The sequence below is a fragment of the Atractosteus spatula genome, chromosome 17 (genome assembly GCF_055471065.1).
Source record: "Atractosteus spatula isolate fAtrSpa1 chromosome 17, fAtrSpa1.hap1, whole genome shotgun sequence".
In the NCBI taxonomy this organism is placed as follows: domain Eukaryota; kingdom Metazoa; phylum Chordata; class Actinopteri; order Semionotiformes; family Lepisosteidae; genus Atractosteus; species Atractosteus spatula.
The window spans coordinates 3,849,723-3,871,377 of NC_142722.1; the positions used below are offsets into that span (position 1 = coordinate 3,849,723).

At 49.6% G+C, this 21,655-nt stretch overlaps 1 protein-coding gene across 1 annotated transcript in view; it reads right to left on the reverse strand.

Annotated features, from left to right (window-relative positions):
- The window catches only part of gnaz (guanine nucleotide binding protein (G protein), alpha z polypeptide), a 51,539-nt gene that overhangs the window by 20,535 nt on the left and 9,349 nt on the right, over positions 1 to 21,655 (reverse strand). Inside the window, exon 2 of the mRNA XM_088935670.1 lies at positions 8,910 to 10,429. Coding sequence (XP_088791796.1) covers positions 8,910 to 9,632 — 723 coding nt within the window. The 5' untranslated portion in view covers positions 9,633 to 10,429. The remainder of the gene's footprint in view (positions 1 to 8,909; positions 10,430 to 21,655) is intronic.

Genomic DNA, 21,655 nt, shown 5'->3' on the forward strand with positions numbered 1-21,655 from the left:
ATGTGCCTGTCTCATTAGTTTCATTGACTTCCTGTCAGCCACGTCTCTCTGCCCTGCTTGCAGAGCGAGTCTCTGTGGGTGACACAGGCTGCGAGCGTGTGTTTTGCTCTCTCTCTGACCCCCTTTGTTCAGACCTGGGTGTCTTTCTGGACCATATCAAAGGGCTCTTCCCAGCCGACACAAGGCTACCCTCCGGCTCTCCCCAACCCCCCGGCCGTGTGGCTGTAATCCTCTGCCCGTGACATGCGCTGACATTTCCCCTGCCGTGGTTCAGCCTGGGGCCAGCCAGCAAGGGGGGCGGTATCTGCACACAGGTCCCTGGCTTCTTGTCCGCCTGTGTTCACCCGAGACAAATACCCAGGGGGCAAAATCCCCAGAGTGAACACTGCAGATGACTGGACGGGCGCAAGGTCATGCCTAAGAAAGCTGTTTATTGGCATGTATGGACTCTTTCAGATATAAATATTGGCTTCTTGTATCCCCCCAAAATATTCTAATTATTTCAGCGAGAAAACACATTTTACTGTACTTGTGTCAGTGATGCTTCTAAGCATCAAGTGTTCTCCACAGAATACTTGTTGTTCCTGCTCCCATGGTGGTCAAGCTGTTTCAGCTGAGACACGTAAGCTGGGTTGAAGCAGCCGTGGGGTACCAGGCGTGTCCCTGCGGGGCAGAGGAGTATTGAGAGCCGCGTCCGCCTGTGCTCTAGGCCGTGCATGAGTCCCTAGCTGGGCCACGCCCGCGCTGTGCGGGAAACTGCGTTAGAGACTGAAGCAGGATAGAAGAGAGACAGAAGCCAGACAACCACAGACAAGCCTGCAGCTACTGCGCCCACCACAACGCCAGCACTCTGGAGACCCTGTGCTGCTCCACATCTCCTGACAGACAGGCCCTAATTAACAAGGGGCACTAATGAAGAGGTTCACCCAGCCAGTTAATCCTTTGTTTCCAGTAAACAGAGCCCACTGGAGCCAGGAAGAGCATTTCTTCCCACTGTCCCCAATGATCACAGGCAAGGCTAGCAGCACCCCCTCCTGCCCTCAGTTCACAAACCTACCTCTGACACACAAAGGCCTATAGCTCTTCCCCCTCTCGGTTCTTCAGTGTGCTGCCACACAGCCTGCCCTGGCTCTGACCAGCACAGGCTCCAGAAACAGGCACCAGGGCAGCCAGGACAGCAGATTCCTACTGATGAAATTTATTGTTCTGAGGAAGGAACAATATTTTTTGTGATTTCAGAATTATAATTCATTGACTTTTTCTCTCTATCTCTGCCTATCCAAGGAGACAACCGCTTAATAGTGGATTGTCTAATTGCTCCTACAGCACTTCTGCACTCATAGCCTTCTACACAACTGTCTGTGAGGCCCTGCATTAGATACAATGTCAGCCTAGCACTCAGAAACTGGCGAGGGGAGAGGTTTGAAGCGAGCATGTTGAGTGGCTGGGCATATGAAGGGTGTGTGCAAATGACAGGACGAGTGATCAGAGGTCTTTTCGGAGAGCAGCTGAAGGACGTGGTGTGTGTTCTTCTGGATACAGAGATGGGGGATGGGTGCATTTGGATACCAAAAACCAGAAGCTCCTGTCTCTGTGCTAGGCTGTAATACAAGGCAGTCTATTGCACAAAACAGTAAGAGACTCTGTCATCCCCTGTTATGGAATGACCATCCTTACGTGTTGCAAACTCCAGTAATTCTTTGATTCTTTCTTATCTGGCTAAATTCTTCTAATAATTTGAAAATTCAAACCTTGGCCATCTATTTCTCAGTTATTAGCTCTGGCAAATAGTTGCCTTATCAAGAGCATGTGACCACCCTTCAAAACCATGTGACCGCTGTCAGGACCATGTGACCCTCTGTCAAAACCATGTGACTGCCAATCTAGACATGTAACCCTCTGTCAAAACCATGTGACCGCCAGTCAAGACCATGTGACTGCCTGTCAAGACCATGTGACCGCCTGTCAAGACCATGTGACTGCCTGTCAAGACCATGTAACCCTCTGTCAAAACCATGTGACTGCCTGTCAAGACCATGTGACCGCCTGTCAAGACCATGTGACCCCCTGACAAAGCCATGTGACCACCTGTCAAGACCATGTGACTGCCTGTCAAGGCCATGTGACCACCTGTCAAGACCATGTGACCCTCTGTCAATGCCATGTGACCACCTGTCAAGGCCATGTGACCGCCTGTTCTGCGCCAGCCTGCCATGTGGGGCCAGCGAGAGGAGCAAGAAGTCAGAGTCTGACAGCGTCAACAGAGGCCAAGGCCTGCTGGCGCAGAGACGAGAGGACAGTGCAGAGGAGAGCTCAGTATTCCGACTCGGAGTGTGTGAAATGTCCTGCCTGACTGCCTTGCTGCACTCGAAGGTAGCCTGTGTGAGGGCTGACCCATGGCCTGGGCACAGCTGGCCAGGGGTCACTCCCTGGTTCCCAGTTCCACACCCTTTCTAAAATTACCCACACTTGTTCCTGTAATAAACCAACACACGTCTGCTGTGAGCAAGAAAGCCTAGTGGACCATACAAGGAATCCAAATCTGAATTGCGAATTGATGTAAAAAACACTAATTTAGAATTACACACCACAGAAGACTGGAAAATGAAATCAGAAATGTACCAGAGCCAGTCTGCTACTCCTTTAAAGCACAGAGACCACTATTGAAATTATTCAGACTATTGAACCCATTGTAAATTTTTCATCTGGACCTAGGAATCTGTTTTAGGAAGGAGAGGGAATCGGATCTGGGTTCCAAAGACGGGACCTGATTCTAGCCCAAGATGGAGAGCAGAGTGCTGATTGGAGGAGAGCAGCCCCAGAGCTCTGCTGCGTGTGCAGATGCCCCCCTCTACCCCTTACACATCAATGACAGAGGAGTCGGAGCTGTGCTGTCAGCAGACTGGGATTAGGAGCTTGTGACCCGCCTGTTGCCAGGCAACCACCTCCATAGCAACCAGCTCACGTTGAAAAGAGTGACAGAAAAATAAAAACGCTGCTTCGTAAAGGGGGGGGCAAGGAAAGGTGGCATAAAAGAGAAAATTAAAGTCTCTATATATGAATAAATAGATTAGCAAATGTGTAAGTCTTGCACGTAATGATTTATGTATTGAGGGATGATGATTTCGAGATAAGTGCCTTGTGCTACAGTACAGCTCCTCCCCAGCTTCCCCCTTTTTTAAACAGCAAGATTGCTCCTAAACATGCAGGACAGAAACTTCCCTGTAAACCAGGACTGCCTGTCCTCCATGCTTCTCTGCTGTCCTCCCCTCTTTCAGCGCTGTGAGCACAGGTCACTGCTCAGCACTGCTCAGCTCTGCTTTCATGTTCAACCGGGGACAGTCCTCTACATGCAAGCCCAGTAAATACAAGCAGCCCGTCTGCTGGGTGCTGTTTCTCAGTCTGGGGGTTCACGCAGGGTCGCCCTCTCTGCCCTGGCAAGACGCCCGTCCTGTAGGGCACATTGCCCGGGTGGGGGCGCTGGCTACAGGCCAGTGGTGAAGGTCTCTCGCTGACATGGTGTGTGCTGCTGTAGCAACTCGTGTTCTGTCCTTCTCAATGGGACCCATGAATTCAGCATTCTGCCACTAGAGACTTTAGAGACTAGCAGCTGTCGTTCACCCCTCTGGTCCCTGTCAGTCCCTCTGGATGAAGCTGTGTGTCAAATCATGACTTGGAAGTGTTTTCTTGTGAGGAAAGCAAATGTATAAACTGTACATGGTAGTTATTAACTGAATATCTAAGAACACTCGAGGGGTTTCAGCACAGGAAATGAACTGGGCATGTATCTCTTTCTCTCTGTCCCACTCTCTCCTTTACAGTCTGTATATCAGTGCGGTAGTCTGATAGGTAACTTCTCAAGATTAAGCTTTTTTTCACATCTGCAAAACTGTGAAAATGCTGTCGTGACAATTACATCAGCTGTCTCGAAGCTCGCTGTTGAAGGTTTTAAGTCTAAGTCATCTTTTCACTTTTAAGCAAGGTTCAAAAACAAAACAGGAACATAACCTTGTACCACGGGTTTGGTTCATTAGATGACGCCCCCAGTATGCAGGATTTATCAATTGGTGTGTGAATTTTATTCTCTGCATTCCTGCACAAAAGCACTGTGCTGCTGTGATCTGTAATGCTCTAATCTAACAGATTAGAACTGCTGCACCAATGTTTCTTATGCTGTAGCTTCTCATCTGAAATATTGATTTCCCTTCCAGTTTAACCCTGGATGCTCAGTGCCTCTGCCTGCACGGCCACAGTGTGTCCTTCCTAATAAGAGCACAGTGAAGAGATCTGAGGGTCCAGCTGTAGTAGTGTAATGGGGTAGGGGAGGTCTGTAATGCAGACACTACACACTTTACCACACACACACATTACCCTGCACTCCTGTGATCTCCATGACCAACGCGCTGTGTTCAGACCCTGATGAAAATTAGGTCAGCAGCACAGCCTGCTTGGTTAATGGCCAGTCCTCCTAGCAGCTCAGAAATCATTTCATCAAGCAGAGGCTTTGCTGTAGCTGCAGCAAGCACGGCACTGGGAGCCCAGCTCTCTGGGAGGAGGGCAGGCGGGTGGATTTTATCTCAGTAGGACTGGTGCTGGGTCTGGGATCAGACACGCTGCTGCAGCAGGCCGGCTGGGGCGGGGGGCGTTTGATTCTGATGGATTAGACTTGCCTGTGATTGCCAGAGCTGGTATTGACTGTGTGGTTTGAATTTTCATGCTCTAATCCCTCATTCTTATTCCCTGGTGGAGGTATTGCATTACTCTCGCGCTGGCAGGTACGCACGTACACACGCACATGGTCACACCAGGCTCCCTGTCCTCTGACGGGCAGTGAGCACTGCTTCTGTCAGTAACTCCTTCTCCAGTCATCGCAGGTGCTGTGTAAAGAGCCCGACTGGGTTGTTTCAGGTTATTTCGAGTTATGTTGTTAATGGCTGGTGTACGTCTGCACTAAAATGTCTGCATGTCTGAGCAAACACTGGGTAGTAATCCTTTGCCATTACAATAACAAGGACATTTCATAGTTTTTCCATGCTTTTCTTTAAAGTAGAAGATAAATGGATAATCTGTAATAGACTGTGCGATGCCCCAATTTCTCCAAATAATCTCTTAAACATCCTTTAGAAAAACTGTTTTTATCCTAAGAACTTATTCTCTGTTAGCTTGCTCTTAACCTTACAGCTGTTTCTGATAGTGCTGATGAGCAGACCTGGCTGCTTCCTAGCCTGTGCAAACAGTTTCTTTATTTTAAAGCAACAAATTGCTTCATTTAATTAGTCGGCCTCCCACCCTGTGCGGGAGAGCCGCTGTTTGCAGAAAGATAAATGAGCCTCCTGTTTGCTTATCAGTTGGCTTCTCTTCTGCTCCTGAAACTGCTCTTCAGGTTCTGTCCAGCTCCTCTGCTGCCAGCCGAGTCAGGCTTTTCCTCTGTGTTGTGGAGGGATGAAAGCAATTGCATCATGTATTCAGAATAATGAAAGCACTGGGACGTGACAAGCTGCTTGTGCTTTAAATCCCCCTTCTGTCTCTTGCTGTGTGGAGGAGAGTGCATAATACAGCCAGCAATTAGGGCACCATCACACAGGAGGAGAGGGTCAGAGTTCAGGATGCCTTCTCCTCTCTCTCCCTCCCCCACCTCTCGCTCTTTTATCCTCTCCCTCTCTCCGTAGCTTCCTACCTCACCACCACCCTCTCTGATTTATCCCTCCTGCTCCTATCCTCTTCTCTCCCTCGCTGTCTGTGTCTCCCCCTGCCTCTCCTGAACCCCTGAGGCGACAACTGCTGTCCCCCACAGCTCCCAGCGCAGGCTGACTGGGAGGCCTGGAGCTGTTCGGCAGCTGATTCTGTACCTGCTGCCCCATCCTCCAGTGGAAAGGGAGGATCTCCATAAACATGCTGAGCAAAGCCTGGCCAACTGCAGGGACACGGTGCTAATTGTACTATTGTAATGTTCGTCTGAGGTCCTATGGTTCTTTATTCCAGCTGGAGATCTTACGTGCTTGATTTAAATGGTTCATTCTCCTTCAAGTCCATTAGAAAGCAGAGCTGAATGGAACTGAATCAAGCCTTCGACCCACTTGGCGATCGCATAACCGAAGTGCTGAAGCCAGTGACGAGGCGTGAGCCGGCACTGGGGCCTCTCTTACTGTCCTCTGGGACGGCCCGGGCTCTGGGGGAACCAGCGCTGAAGGGCGCGATGCAAGCACAGGCAGCTAAAGGGGAGCTGCAGCCCCAATTTCTCAGACCGCTTCTTAAATCTCAGTAACAAAATGATTTCATTGACGTTAAAGAAAAAAATTACAATTTACGAATAAGGCACAAAATCGTGAACTGTACTGTAAGTCACCATGTTGTCGCAAACTAACGTTCAAGTTCCCACGAATTGCGACATGATTCTTGCTCAAAGGTCTGCGTCATGACTAATGTACTGTGATGTACAAGCAAAAACAGGTTGTGCGGCAAGCATTTAACCGCAGAAATATTTCAACATGATCTGCAAGCAGCATTAACAAGTAATAGTATTTTTTGGCAAAACCATATTGAAATTGTAAACAATATTTCTATTGGATTTATCTCCCAAAATATGAAAATAGCGTTGTAGTTCCCCTTTAACGAGCAGCGTGTTTCCACATCCTGCAGTGCCACTGAACATTGACTGCCCTCAATCAGAGAGTAGACACAGAGCCCCTGAGTCTGCAGAGCCCACCTGGAGCGAAACCAGTAACACCAGTGGTCCTGACTCAAGTACCTTGTCTCCCCTTGGAGGAACTGGGCTTCCTGTTTGCACAACAGCACGCCCACCATCTCCCATTACCAGCAAATTATCACTCATGGCTGCCCCAATAAGCCTGCAGAAAAGGTAATACTAAGTTTATCAGGCAGATTGTAGTGTATTACTCTGAATGTTCCAGGTCTCAGTGGCCCTGGCTTTCCTTACTCCTGCCGGCTTGGCCTGTGGGTGTGTGCATGTGGGTGTGTGATGGGTGTGGGATGGGCTGGACAGAATCGCTCTTCTCTGACGCAGATCTACCAACCACAAGCCATGACTTTGAAACTACAGGACCTAAACGTCTGACACAAACTGGAGTGCGTGTAGTCATTTTTAATTATGACAAGGGTGTCAAGCCATGCAGCCAGTGACTAGGAATGAACACTGCCCTGTTATCCAAATCAATACACCAGCAGACTGGCGGGGCGCTGAGCCATTCTTGAAATCCCCACTTTTTCAGTCAGATGGCTTTCACATTAGCCCTTTATTAGCAATAAAAGTCTTGACCTCTGCATTGCTCTAATGCATTGCTATTTACCACAGAACATTCTTTTTAAAGCTCAATGTTTGCTGATTAAGTCATCCACAGATTTCCAGCTTCCTGACTGGTGCTGTTGCCTTGTTCAGGGCTGGGCAGGCAAGTGGTTCAAACTCCTCATGTTCAAGAGCAAATGTGTTTGTTGTACTGCACATGACTGCAGCCACAAATTATTGATGCAGAATTTCAGCACTGTATTTTGTAATAGCATGTGGATTGTTGGGTTATAATACCTTTGACTGAAGGACATACAGCAGCTTAATGAGTGACTTAAATGGTTCCCAAGTCCCTGCTTAGTGGATGTTTAAATAGAATGGTCATATCATTCTGTGTTCATTAGGACATTCTCAGATAGGACGGGATTTTAAAATTGCAAGTAAATGGAAAGATAATTAATACGCAAGTTAATACGGGTCATGTCACCTAAGGTGGATGTTGGCTCTTGATGACTATGTGCTTCAAACTCATGCTATTGATCTTCAATCAGGCCAAACAGCTGATCAATGTAACCGGTTTGTTTGGGAGAGTGATTGTGAATATTTAAATTCCTTATTAACAAAAATAAATAATCAATTTATTGTGTTTTGTGTTAGTAACTGTAAACAACAGGTATGAAGGTATTGAAGGTATGATCAAGCAACGGTTCTCCTCATGGTCGCCCTGTGTTTAAACCAGATGGGACTCTGTTTCTGCTGTTAAAGAGGTCCAGTGGACGACCACTGATTCATTTCTAAGTGCTGATAACAGTCTCTATGGAGGTAAATCAGATGATTTGTCAAATTAAGCAAAATCTAATCACTTTGCTCCGTTGCAACTTGTCTGAAATAGCTGTCCAGCACTTGCACAACAGCCAGTTTGAAAAATGTGCTTAATTCCAGGCCAGCCATACAGCAGTCTCGATTTCTTGGGGCAAACAATTATATTGATTCATTTTTCACCACTGACTTATCAGATATGATTCTGGAGCCCTGCTCCTTCTGGGAAGGGGGCTGCTTTGCTTGGTATTCCCCATGAAGTCGACTGGGTCCTCCTAGTCCGACAGGCCAGGAGAATCTTCAGGGGCTTCTCAGCCAGGGGTTCTGATTGCTGAACACAGGAGACCGTGTGTCCTGACAGCCTGCCTGCCAGTTTTTACAAACAGGGATCTTTACTGGATGGGCGTCCCATCTAATTTCAGCTGGACAGAGTCCCAGGCTAAAGGAGACCTACAGTAGGCGGGAGGGGGTTGCTGTTCAGATGAGTACAACTGTAACCCTAAAAATCAAGTCTGGGGGTTCCCATGTAGCTTAATCAGGTGCTTCTGGTTTTCCTTCAGAGCCCCACAGACTGGGCCCTGTCTTGATTGGACATATGGCTGACTGGACTGTGCTGTGTGGCTGGCCTGCTGTGCTACAGTGACCTGCTGTGAGCACGTAGTACAGCACATTTCCTGAGGTCCGTGTACAGCGATTATAGACAGTTAAAAATCCGAAATTACTAAGGCTGGAAAGCCTGACTGTACCCTGCAAGAGGCACACAAATCTGTGTGTCGAAGCGTGCGTGTGTATACCGGCGCCTGCATGCCCACGGGCGAGCGGCGGTACTCGTGCCATGGCAGCCTACCGTCTGGTTATCCTCGTACAGCTTGAGGTCGTAGCCGCTGAGCTCCACGCAGAAGATGATGGCTGTCACGCCTTCGAAGCAGTGAATCCACTTCTTGCGCTCAGAGCGCTGGCCACCCACGTCCACCATCTTGAAGGTGAGCTCCTTGAAGGTGAACTTGTTCTCCACGATGCCCGTGGTCATGTCCCGCGAGCGCAGGATGTCCTCCACGGTGGGGATGTACTCGGGAGCGGCAATGCGGTCCAGGTCGTTCAGGTAGTAGGCGGCGTTGTCCTCCAGGTGGTACTCGTTGGAGCGGCTGAAGCACTCCTGCACGCCCGGGTCGCCCCACAGCCTCTTCATGACGCCCAGCAGCTCTGGCGTGATCTCGCCCTTGCTCTCGGCGGGGCCCGTCAGCGCAAACAGCTGCACGGCGTCGTAGGCGCGGTCGGGGTTGTGGAACTCGATCTTGAGCGTGGCCAGCGCGCGGATGATGCGGGTGAGCGAGTCGATGGCGTTGTACAGGATCAGCGGCTTGTACTCCTTGCAGGCCTCCAGGTTGAAGCCACCGCTGTGGATGATCTTCATCTGCTTGACGATGGTGCTCTTGCCCGAGTTGCTGGTGCCCAGCAGGAGCAGCTTGATCTCCCGCCGCTGCCGCTGGCTCTCCGAGCGCAGGTGCCGGTCGATCCGCCGCGATCGGCGTGCGGCCTCCTTCTCCTCAGAGCTTTGACGACATCCCATGATCCTCTCTGGGGTAGGGGTGGAGAGGTGAAGCAGGGGCAGTTTCAGACCCAGCAGGGCAGTGGATCAGCTGGGCTGTGAATGTGACACAGGGGAGAGGAGTGGAAAGGAGAATTGCGGCAGGAGCAGCAGCCTAGCCTCGTCCCTTTCCTTCTTCCTCCTCCTTCTCCCTGCTCCCCTGTTATCTGTAAGTCAGAAAGAAGAGCTCCCCGCCCTCTGCTTTCGGGTCTCTTCTTCCTCCCCCTTCCACTTTCCGCAGCTCTGGAAATGATAGAAGCAGACAGGTAGAGTTGGGATAATTTTTTTACAGACCTGGAGCCAGGTGCTTCTTCCTTATCTTGCAAAGCACACAGTTATCCGGGGCCTGATGGGTAAACAGGGGCTGCTCCACCTGGCCTGGGCCCTGCAGGGGGGAACGACGGTGCTCGGCAGCCGGTGATTGGTCCAGTCTTCAGGAGATGTCATATCATGGCCCTCTCTCCCCTGAGCAAGCAGCAGCACATTCTGGTCAACGAGAGGCCGGGTGGCTCCTGCGTGGCAGCCCTATGTTTGGGTACAGATGACTCTCCTCGTGCCCCTCCAGCATGGCTACTCCACAGCCCTTCCTGCCTGCGGCCCTGGCTCCGCACTCATCCGCCCGGCCCTCTCCCCACTCTCTTCCCTCTCTCCTTCCTCTGTGTGTCTCCTGGTCTCCGTGGAGATCGGGGGATGTGCTCTGAGCAGCAGCAGAATAGCTGGTGGTAGAGGGAGCCTCACACTGTCTCTCCGTCTTGTTTCTGGACAGGGTCGATTCCTCCCTGTGAAAGTCAATGAATAAATAATTAGATTAATTAGACAGTGGATGACAAAAACAAGCATAGCTGATGCGGCTGAGATCAGTCCAATCGGCACCCACACTGTCAAGCTTGTTTCCCCCGTGAAAATTAATTAAAAAAGGAATAAATGGCAATAAACAGGTGTTGAGATGCTAACAGTGATGCATTTTAAACATGCTTTCTTCGGTCTTGGTGTTGACTATCGACCAATAGTGCACTAAAGCATGAGAGATACTCATCAGCAGAAAGCACGGGTTCAGCATCGTTGTCTCTGCCGGCTCCAGCTCTGTTGTAGTTATTCTTGGTGTTAACGTGAGCGTCAGGGTGGTATGTGTGTGTCTGAGCATGTGTTATTTCAGGGCTATTTTCCTGCTTTCCTGTATCTGAACAGGAGTGTCTCTGTCTCTCGTGTGGGAGCCAGGCTGAGGTGTGTGTCATCTCTGGCTGGAAACATTTCCCTGCTCTAAACATGACATCAGACGCAATCTATATTGTCACGCAAGAAAATAACTGCGTGGCTGCTATCTGCCCAGGCCTCTTGTCTGGGAGTCTCTCTGTGGCTCCGCAATGCTCATGTAAGTTGAGGGTGTTGCGAAGAGCAGCCAGACACACAGAAGTGGACTGCTCATACATCCAGGGGACTGCTTGTGAATTTGGGCCTGTCCTGCAGTCGTACTTTCAAGACCAAAAAGCAGAATCTGTAAGAAAGCCCTTTTCAGAGTTTTGGGGAACATCAGAAGAATCTGAAATGGCAGTGGTCTGAGCACAGAGTAGTGGATGTATCCCTGGCCCAGCTTGGACTGGCCCAGTCCTGCAAACAGGGAGTGAGCTGGACCATCACTGTTATCATTAATAACCGCTGTCAGAGGCTGTTCTTCTAAACTAATTTCACTTATGAACTTACAGTACAGTACCTGAATCTTTGAGGGTGCCTTTTTATCTGTAAGGACACTTGCCTCTGTCTCTCTTTTTCAAAGAATTGAACCAGACTGGGCTGTACGTGTGTACTTGGTGTTGATGGACTGCACGCCACAGGACACCCCAAGTGATAACGCGTCCCAGCACAGGGCCTGTCTGCCTGCCTTTCTGCCTGAGGTGGCAAAAGCCCTACAAACATAGAGGAAACAGTAACAAGACGCAGTGTGTCAGCTAGTTGGAATACTCTGCATTCACACACATCTCTTTTAAAGACCCCAGCCATGCTGCCACCACACCCCAAACACATCAGCTGTGTTACAGCTTTGTCCGCCAGCCTCTGTCTGGTCACCAGCTGCTTCCTCCTCATAGCCTGCACTGTGTGGTAAAGAGGAAGTCACACTGCTGCTCCTCCAGTGGGAGATCCCTTCCTCTCTGCCTCCCTGCGCTCTGCCTCAGGCATGGGCCTGGCTGTCTTCTGTGTGTGTGACTGTCCTTCTGGTGCCCGGAAAAGACATGGGGATCTGACGCCTGTGAATGGGGGAGGCTAGGAGTTCTGCAGCTTTGTAGCACATCCATAAATCACTGAGTGAATGACGGGAGGGATGTCTACATTTTTTCCCCAAATAACACTGGAGCCCGAGCCTTCTGTTCTCTTGAAGGGTGAAGTGCAGGGTGCCCACACCAGATTCTTACATATCCCAGCCCCCCTCCCTCTGGGCCATAAAGCCCTGGAATAAAAGCACAATTTATCACGACCAGATCCTTAACAGTGACTGTATTGTGCAATAAATAGACCAATTATATAAGCTTTGACAAAGCATATTGAATTTTTCCCTTATTGTAATATGCCGATGTGTTGTGTGGAAGCTGTTTGCCTACAGTAGCCTGTGGCCAGCATGGTGACCCCTGAGTGGGCTGTCCCCCAGCATGATGCCTCTCTTCACTGTGATGCCCATGGCCGAGGAGGGGCCTCAGCAGAGTGCTCTGTCTGCTGCAGACACAATCGCCTGATCCGTGTGCGGTGTTCAGCTCCTTCTCTCACTGCGCCTGTCTCAAGAAGCTGTTGTACAGCACGGCGGTGCGCATAGGTGCCCAACACTGAGAGCTGATAGGCACAGGCCAGCAGCCGCCACGCGGGAACAGTCCTTCTCGGCACTGTATTCCCTGTTGACGCAAAGGATCTCAGGGGTCCTTCATTGATTCATTTCATTTATTTAAATGGAGATGAAGAGTATTGTGCCTCTTTCTGCACCACTGGTACAATATGTAGAACCTACTGCCGCCCTGATGTGGGTGAGACAGGCCAGCAGCATGCATCTCCTTGCCCTCCCTCAGCTGCTGCTTCGGGAGTTGGACTCGCAGGGTGCACGCCGTCTACTCCCACACAACTCTCACAGGTGCTCTGGGGCTCCACTCACAGCCTCTGAGCACATGCAGATGTCCTTCTGCTCCTCTCAGAGGAATACTGAGCACAGCCCCTGAGCCACTACCATGCCCGAATCCAGGGGTAATGGCAGGCTCCCAGAGGTGAGATTGAAACTGATTTTGCACGAGGAATGCATATCAGACATGAATGCATTTATTCTTAAATCTGGCAGTTAAAGAAGGGTGAAGAATCTAAAAGTGTAAAAGCTCAGGATGTGGTCAGGCTGAACTGACAAACTCCCTGCTGCTGCCTCTTGTCCTTCCCTTTGTGCCCTTGGGCTGCTAATGGCATTTCTTTGTTTGCTTAATTGGGTTGATTTTAATTTGTGTTTGTTTTAATATATTTTTACCCCAGGCCTTTGTCATTGTTCTGTTCCCAGTTCTGGCGTCTCCCAGGCAGCGCTTTGGGTCCTGGGGGAGAACTTGGGAAGTCCTGAAGCAAGAGGTCTGCAGGAGCACAGGTGTGCGGGTCTGCAGGTGTGTGGGTGCGCAGGAGTGCAGGTGTGCAGGTGTACAGGTGTGTGTGCAGGAGTGCAGGTGTGCAGGTCTGTGGGTGCGCAGGTGTACAGGTGTGTGTGTGCGGAGGAGTGCAGGTGTGTGGGTGCGCAGTGTATGCAGGAGTGGAGGTATGCGGGTCTGCAGGTGTGTGGGTGCACAGGTGTGCAGGTGTGTGGGTCTGCAGGTGTGTGGGTGCACAGGTGTGCAGGTGTGCGGGTCTGCAGGTGTGTGGGTGTGCAGGTGAGCAAGCACCTTTTAGAACCTCTGTGTTTCAGCTGTAAACTCCTCCCTGAGTAGGCCCAGCAGCTCAGCACAATTGTTGTGTGTGAGATTCGCACTGGCAGAAATCCAAAGTCACCTGGTCACAGACATTCAGACCACTCAATCAACACACACATATCAACCTGAAACCTTCACTGAGATATGCTTCCTGAGTGCAGATGATGCACAGACTAGCCAGAAACTGCCTACAGGTTTGTCAAGGAGTGCACCATGCAGAATGACAACACCATACTGACGGGCAGTGCTTTGATTGATCACGGTGAGAAGGTGCTGATCAATAACAGTGGGGGAGGGGTGTTATTTTGATGTCAACAGCTCAAAAGAGGAAGGGGCAACAGGGTTCATAGGAGAAAGGAGAGTGACGCCCCTGTCTGTCCTCTGTGCACAATCACACCAGGCGACTGCCGGTGGCGATACCATCGTGAGGCATTGAGGGGGAGGGACAGCCTCCAACCAGCCCTGCCCCCAGCTCGCACACTCCCCAGCAATGTGCACTGCTGCCATTCCCATCACTGAGAATTCCTGCCTCTCCAGACACGTGATGAGTCAACTGGAGTTGATCAGGTCATCTGTCCAACAGCAGGCCCGCTGCGGTCAGCCTGCATTCAAGTGTGTGCTGACTGATACCACAGGGAAACTCTCTGCTGCAGATGTCAGCCCTTATTTTTCTTTAGGTCTACTAGCTCTAGGGCTGGGTCTCCCTGCACGCCTCCTGCTTCCTGTTATCCTAGAACCAGGATTCTGTGTCAGGGCAATAATCTGTCCCTTTCACATCAATCAGTCTGCAGGGCTCTCCTTTTACATCTGGTGTAAGTGCACATCTGTCCCAGGTTTTCCCTCCTAGAGGATGGAGAGGGCTCTGAGGCACAGGCCCGCCCTGCTGCCACTCTGCAGGCAGGGCCGCACAACTGTAGCTACTGTGTGCATCGCTCAGTATCCTGACACTCTGTCACGCCACCCGCTGCACTTGTCTAAGTGTCTTCTTCGTGATGGGACGTCAGACAGCCAGCCAGCCCCGGACGACCTCATGAGCGTCAGGGTGGTGGGCTTGCAGATAAAGAGCTGGCCTGGAGGCTCAACAGTGGCATGTTGCTGAAGCAGAGCAGAGTCATGAACTCCAGTGCTTCTTGTTTCAGCTGCTGCCTTTCAGTCACAGTTGCTGTCAGACCTGCGGATGAAACCCAGCCACTCTGTATCTTCCTATATTGCAATGTGCTGAGAGCTTGCTGGAGGTCAGCTTCTGCATGTGTCTCATTAATTACCTCAACCTCATGGCCAGAATGTTGACTCCTGGCTCACCCATGCCTGAGCCAGAGAGAGCCCGGAGTTAAAACTACACACACCCACAATAAACCACCAGCCTCAAGCCTGTCACACTGGGCGTTGTCTCACTGTAGATGATGGTAATCTTGCAGTGTTCTGCTGTGTAACCTGTGCCTCAGCGGGCAGTGGTGCAATCAGTGTCATGGTTCTCTCAGGGGCCAGGGGATTGAACCTGGCCTGGACAGCAGCATGGTGAGGAGGCGACCCTCAGTGTCTCCAGCGGCTTCGGCCCTCGCTCTCTTAAACAGCACGATCACCTGGCCTGGGTCTCTACCCCCCGCTGCCTACAGCCTCGCCTCTGCTTGCTCTCCCTGGTGTCGGTAGCTCCACTGCGGCTTGCAGCGATTTCTCAACGGCTGTGGAGCAAAGCTGGGTTCTGAGCTCAGTTTCCCCTGCTCATCAAAGAGTTGTATCTCCCTAAAAGCTGTGAAAACTGATCCCATTGCTTCTTTCAAACAACACTTAGTTACTAACGACAAAGCTCTTCTTCACATACTAATGAGGCAGACTCTCGTGTGTAAACACCTTTATGCTCATAACTGCTTTTTCCATGGTAGATTTTTCTTTTACATTAAATAGTGATAAAACAGAACTATACAGCTCAATCTCTGCAGGGAGTGTGTGTGTGTGAGTCACTGTCAGAGAGAAGCCTCCCTGCCTGTGTCTGTCTCTGTTTCTTCCCAAAAACCGCATAGGGGCCCACAGGACCAAGCTCATGCCAGGGCCTCTGTAGAAGAGTGTGGGAGGAAGGAGGACACAGGTAAACAGGCAGACTGGGAGCAGTCCTGGTCTTTTCCTACTGTTGCTGGTGTGCTGCTGTGAGAGTGCGAGCACATAGTGGCCAAGGACACAGTGTGTCTCCCGTAGACCAGGCCAGACTCTCCTAGAATCGAGCTTGTCCAGGCTGAGCCCATCTGGACACCTCTTGCCGTCTTCTCTGAGGAGCGCCTGGCGAAGCGTGTGTCCGCTGGCAGGGAGATAAGCAGTGTGCTGATGCCCAAAATGACTCAGCCCTGAGTGGTGTCAGGTATCTGCAGCCAGCTGCGGGCATAAGGCATGACTTGGCAGCAGCCGCACCAAACGGAGAGGCCTTCTTGGCTGTTTCGATCATTAGCAGGCAATCACAGAATTGATTGATTGCCTCATTGGTTTCTGATGTCATTTGTTCTTGTATTTTCTGGTACGTTGCTGGAGAACAGAGATGACATCTGAGACCGCATGGCTTGCTTTGCTTTACAAGTGAGGAAAGTGAGAGCAGTCGTGGTTTGGCTGTCAGTGCAACAGGAAGGTCTCTGGGAATACACTGTGAATAGAGTGGCAGTGAGGGGACACAGGGAGAACTGGCTCTGTCTCTCCAGCAGAGAGGAGACACAGAGAAAAGAGCCACACCTGCGGGGTGGTCATGAAGTCAGAGACGAATCTCCACTAACGAGATTCACATGCACTGTCCCTGAGCTCTCGAGGCATCTGTCACGATCCGGTTCTTTCCAGGCCCTATGCGGACGACACGATCCAGAATTGTGAAGACACAAGGGGAAAAACAGTCATGCAGAAAAATGGTCTGGAGACAGGGGGCGTGTCCGGGGAGTGCTGGTGATCCGGGGAGGTGTGGCCGAGGCAAACAATCCATGTAAAGTCCAAACAGAGAATCCAACACAAAAGCAAGAGTCCTTAACCAGGCAATCCAACCGGGGGTTAAAACCATGAACCGGGTTGGGACCGGCAAAGGGAGGGGAATCAGGAACTGAAGGTTAAAAACAACGGAGCCAGACGCAGCAGGACTCGGGCTCTCACGATGCGGGAATCAATGAGAAGCCCCAGATGATGTCTGCATCTGGCTTATAAGGTGGAACAGAAGAGGGGCTGGAATAAAGAACAGGTGTGGGTAATGGGACAGAACGAGGAAGGGCTGGAGCACCCTTAAGAGGAGGAGTAACGATCGTGACAGCATCTCATAAGCTCTTCACACAAAGCCGCCGTTTGAATGCGCTGTGAACGGCCTGCAGACACACCTGGTGGGGTGTCAGCGTTTGGAGAGCCTGAATAGATCCTCTTGTTTCCCAGGCCACCCTGGAGAGAGCAGGAGTAGTCGGCAGATGACTGTGTGGATAACAAGCCACACTAGTAATAATAATGACAGCAGTCAATAAGAGCTGCAAGTTGTGCGGTTGTCGGCTTCTAAAATAATGGGGACAAAAATTCATGCAGTCAGTGAATGCATGTCAGTCTTGATTTCTGCTCCTCTTCCAGCTTGCGCAGCCCACGTGCACTCACCAGGACGTCAGCACGGGGTCAGTTTCTAAAGTAGATTAGTTGAAACTTATTAAAAAATACTCTGTTGTTCTTGTATCATTTACATGACTGAACATGATAAAAATATTTGTTTGCTTTGCTTTTGTGTATGGCTGAGGATTAGGGCCCCCCAGGACATGCTGACCCGAGCCCCCTGTGTGGGCCGGAGAGCAGCTTCTTCATCGATATTTTCCGTTCAGTCATGTACGTCCTTGCAAACATCCTGACTGTATCTGCAGAGGTAGCCAAGATACAAGTCTTGTGTGTGTCTCCTTTAAATTTGCTCTAAAAGGAGCTGTCTGTGAGTTAAGTCTCACAGAGCCCGGCTTTTGGAGAGTTCTTAAATTTTCATAAGCGCTGCGGTATCCTCTCCACATTTTCACACGTCCCCAGTGATAATAGCTGTTGACACGGATTAAAACATTTTGCACTGAGCAGACGGGGGTGTCAAGCTCCTGTCCTCGACCATAATGTGGCCCTGGAAGGTTGTGAGTCTGCTCGCGCCAAGCGCCTGTGTCTCCTGGCCCAGAGAGATGGGGCTGGGCAGACAGATGGCGGAGCACGAGGCGGCAGGCCCTCGCCGCTGCTTTCTGCTGGGGCTCCGCGCTGACAGGGGGATTAGAGCAAGCTCTTCAGCAGCAGGGAGATGAGCTCACTTTCGGTCTTATGGGGCGGGTTGTGATTCTCTTTCCTAATGATGTGCAGCGATTTGTAAGGACTATGTAGTGTCACTACAGTGTAATGCAGACTAATGCAGTGACAAAACCAATCCATCTGAAGCTGGAAATGAGACTTATTAAAATAAAGTGAGTACTGCAAAATAAAAGTACAAAGATCACCCAGAAAGTAATGCCCCACATTTTATAAAAGATTAAGTCTCACAGGAAAGTGATGAAACTCTTGATGCTGTAAGATATACTGTAACTTTTCTGTGTCATGTTGCTGAGTTACAGAATATTTCTGCAGTGCCCCACAGCCATTAATCTGCAAATGCATGTTGAACAAGACATATAAACTCGCCATTACTGGTTGGCCCTCATACAGTATATTGTGACACAAAAAATTAACTGCAGACCTTACACAGCAAAGAGTCAGAGAATCTCTGCAGGGATGTCTGTTCATGCATGACATATATATTCCATTACATGTATTCTTAATTGCTCCTTTTTTACTCTCTTCGTGCTTGCATCACCAAGGTGCCCCTCCACCCCTGCCCTGTAGGGGGCACTGTCACCCTGTTCACTTGTCTGACACTCTTGGCACAGCACTGACCGTGTTCTGACTGTATGCCGGCACGCAGTTTGCTGTAGTTAAGCGCTCCTTAAAGAGCATAACTGCCTGTCTGGCTAAGGCCTCCATTCAGCTGCTGCCTGCCGTTGCCATTGTGTTTAAAAATGCATCAGCTCTTCTTGTGATGGACTGAGTGCTCTGTAAATAGATCTTCAGCTCTGGGGTGGTGAGTGGGAGACAGATTGTCCCGAGTGCAACGGATTTCTTCTCTTTTAGGTCTTTTAAGTCTGAACACAGAACAAGTGAGCATTGCTTCCTTAATAGAAGAAGACGTTTTTCTCCAGTATCATTTGTCATACAGTCACATGCTGAAGCCCACATGATAAGGGCTCGATTGTCTCGGAGTGGAGCATGTGTATAGGGAGAGCACAGCAGTGTTTTTATGGCTGTGGCTGTTCGCTTGTCAGCTGCCCACTCTCAATTCACTCCAGGCTGCCACTCTGATGTCACGCACAAAGCAGATTTTACTTGTATCTTTAGAAGTTTGAGGGTTGTAATAGTGTACCTCTGTACCAGTATATTGTGTTGGGCACTGCAGTATGGGCAGGCCAGTGTTGTTTAACCCTGTATTGATCCATACAGTTTCAGTTGAGCCTGCATCAGTTTGCACTGTGTGGTTTAGAGTATAAGCCCTTCCAGGTTAGGGTGGGAGTTAAGAAGCAGTTGCAATGAATTCTGGGTCTTTTTGCTCATATACAGGTCACTGTTCTGCTCTTATTAGAACTCATTAAAGTGGCTCTTACCTCCCACCCAGAGTAATATTTCTAAGATTTTTAAACACATCCACGTCACTGGTCAGTTAGTTGTGTCATGCTGATGAGCTCTAATAAGACAAAAGTCTAATTAGAACAAAAATCCAAGTTTTGTGGATACAGACTTTTTTTTGCTAAAAAGTGCAGAACGAGGAGTCAAAAGACAGGGCTGTTTCCTGTAGCATTGTGATCGGACAATGAGCTAAAGAACCTTCATACCCAGGATGTATTGCATGGCTGGACTACAGTACGTACTGCAGTTCCTCCGGTCTTGGCAGTGTTATTTTCATACCGAGTGTACTTTAAAGAGTCCGAATTCTGCAGAGCCAATCTGATTATCAGTGAGGCTAATAATCCCTGGGTTCAAGATTAATCTAGTTATCCTCATACCAAATGGCACTAACAAGATCAGCATTTTATTTATTTCCTTTTTCTGCTTTTTATCTGTTTCCTTCTTTCAACCCTTTTGGCAGTGAGTTGTTGTAAAGTAGGTCACACACACTGTTGTGAAATGATGCATTTTTAAAACTGCTGGAGGAACTGCAAAACACACACTGGCACTGTCCTCACAGGGTGGGCACAGAGATCTGGGCGCAGCGATGGATAGACTGGACAGGAGTACATGGGGGTACATGGGTAGACAGAAGAATCTGGATAGCTAGGGAGTTCCTTTAAAGAACACTTTTCAGGGTTAATGAGTATTCAACAGTCAGCGCTAATTAATATTCATGTATCCCAGAATCCCTAGTGATTGATCTTACACAGACACCTGTGTCATTGGTCAAGGTTCAGCAATGCCCTGCTAATGACCTTAATAAGAGTGAAACAGTCAGAGCTGATTAGTGCTCCTACTGTCCAGTATATCTCATAATAGATAGGTTGATATATACTGATGGCCTGTAAGTTCTGAAAACAATTAACAAACTAGAAGAAGATGTCATTAAAAGCTAAGACATTAAAATCCCTGAAAGCTGTAGAACTGTCCGGTTTTTCTAGTGCCGGGCTCCTGGTGTTGGTATCTAGAAGACAGGGCACGCCAACAAAGACTTTGGGCCTGGTTTGTTGGGCCTTCAGGCCTTCAGCCCTGGGACTCAGAGCCTCGGCGCTGTGATGTAGTGAGAGGTACTGCAGACGTAAAGAAAGGTGGAGCAGCTGTACCTGGTGCCCCCTGTTGGCACATTAAGGTACTGTATTTATATTGACAGACCTATCAGTGAAGAATTTTCTCCTAGACAGAATTTCTAGGAGTAGCCTCTGCATGATGATGGGTGTTTGACAGCCCTAGCCTTACAGCTCTAGACCATAATGCATTTACCCAGATCACATGCCTGTTTTTAGTTCCCTGGAGACAACAGAGACTCACAGAAACACACTGGATTATTTACTTAATTTCTCGTCACCCTGTCTTTTAACTATGCTTGTGAAATACACAATGAACAATCCATTCTTTCCTTCACTCCTAGAGGACTTATACAAATACCACATGACCAAAGTCAAAAAGAAAAGTCAATGTGGATTATTAATTTTTTATTTGCTTATTTGGGTCTGCAAGTCACAGCTATCAATAGATACCATTGCTCATTAATTTGTGTTGGGGCCTTGTGTGTGGGTATAATTCACTCTGTGTTTTTAATCAGCAGACCATCTCTGGAACTTGCAATAACACTCCAGATGCCTGTGGTCAAATCTGTGCTTCTTTATTCATTTCATCTCTTGCTCTGCTGCCACAGGCGTGCAGCCCAGAGAGCACCAATGCACACAGCCTGATTGTCCGGAGAGCTGATGTTTGTGATTCATCAATCCAGGAAATTAAACTGCTGGCAAAAAACATATTGATCCTTCAGAGCAGACAAGCCACCCTTCAAAACCAGCTAACGTACTCAGCCATAGCAGCTGGCGTGTGCTGGACAGGCTTGCGCAGAGGCCAGCCTGCTCCCCAACAAGCTGAGCTGCCGCCGGCCACCACGGGCCGGGCAGGAGGCAGGGCTGGTCCAGTAGTTCACGAGGAGCTAGTCTGATCGTGTATCCTAACACTGTAAGAGTTCGCACTTCCCCTCGCTGCGCTTGTCTGGGCTGGGACTGGGGCTGCCCCGGTGTGACCCAACCCGAGTGAGCCTGCAGGCTCTGTCCTCCTGCATTCTGGAGGGAGGCCCGCAAATGTCTTGCACCTGAAAGCTTTGAGATTTACAGGGATTTACAAGGCAGGGGAGAGAACTGCCTGAGAGGGATGAAACAAAGCAAATCTGACGGAGACTAACACATGCTCTGCTCTGGCGCATAGGAAGAGTCTGAAGGTCTGTACTAGCACAAAGAACCCTGCAGTAATAACCACAAAATTCCTAGGAGTTACCAGGCTCAGCTGAGCTCAATATTTACCAACCTAGGTAGGTAGGTCCCTTTTCAGGCCATAAAGGCCCATGGGGAATGG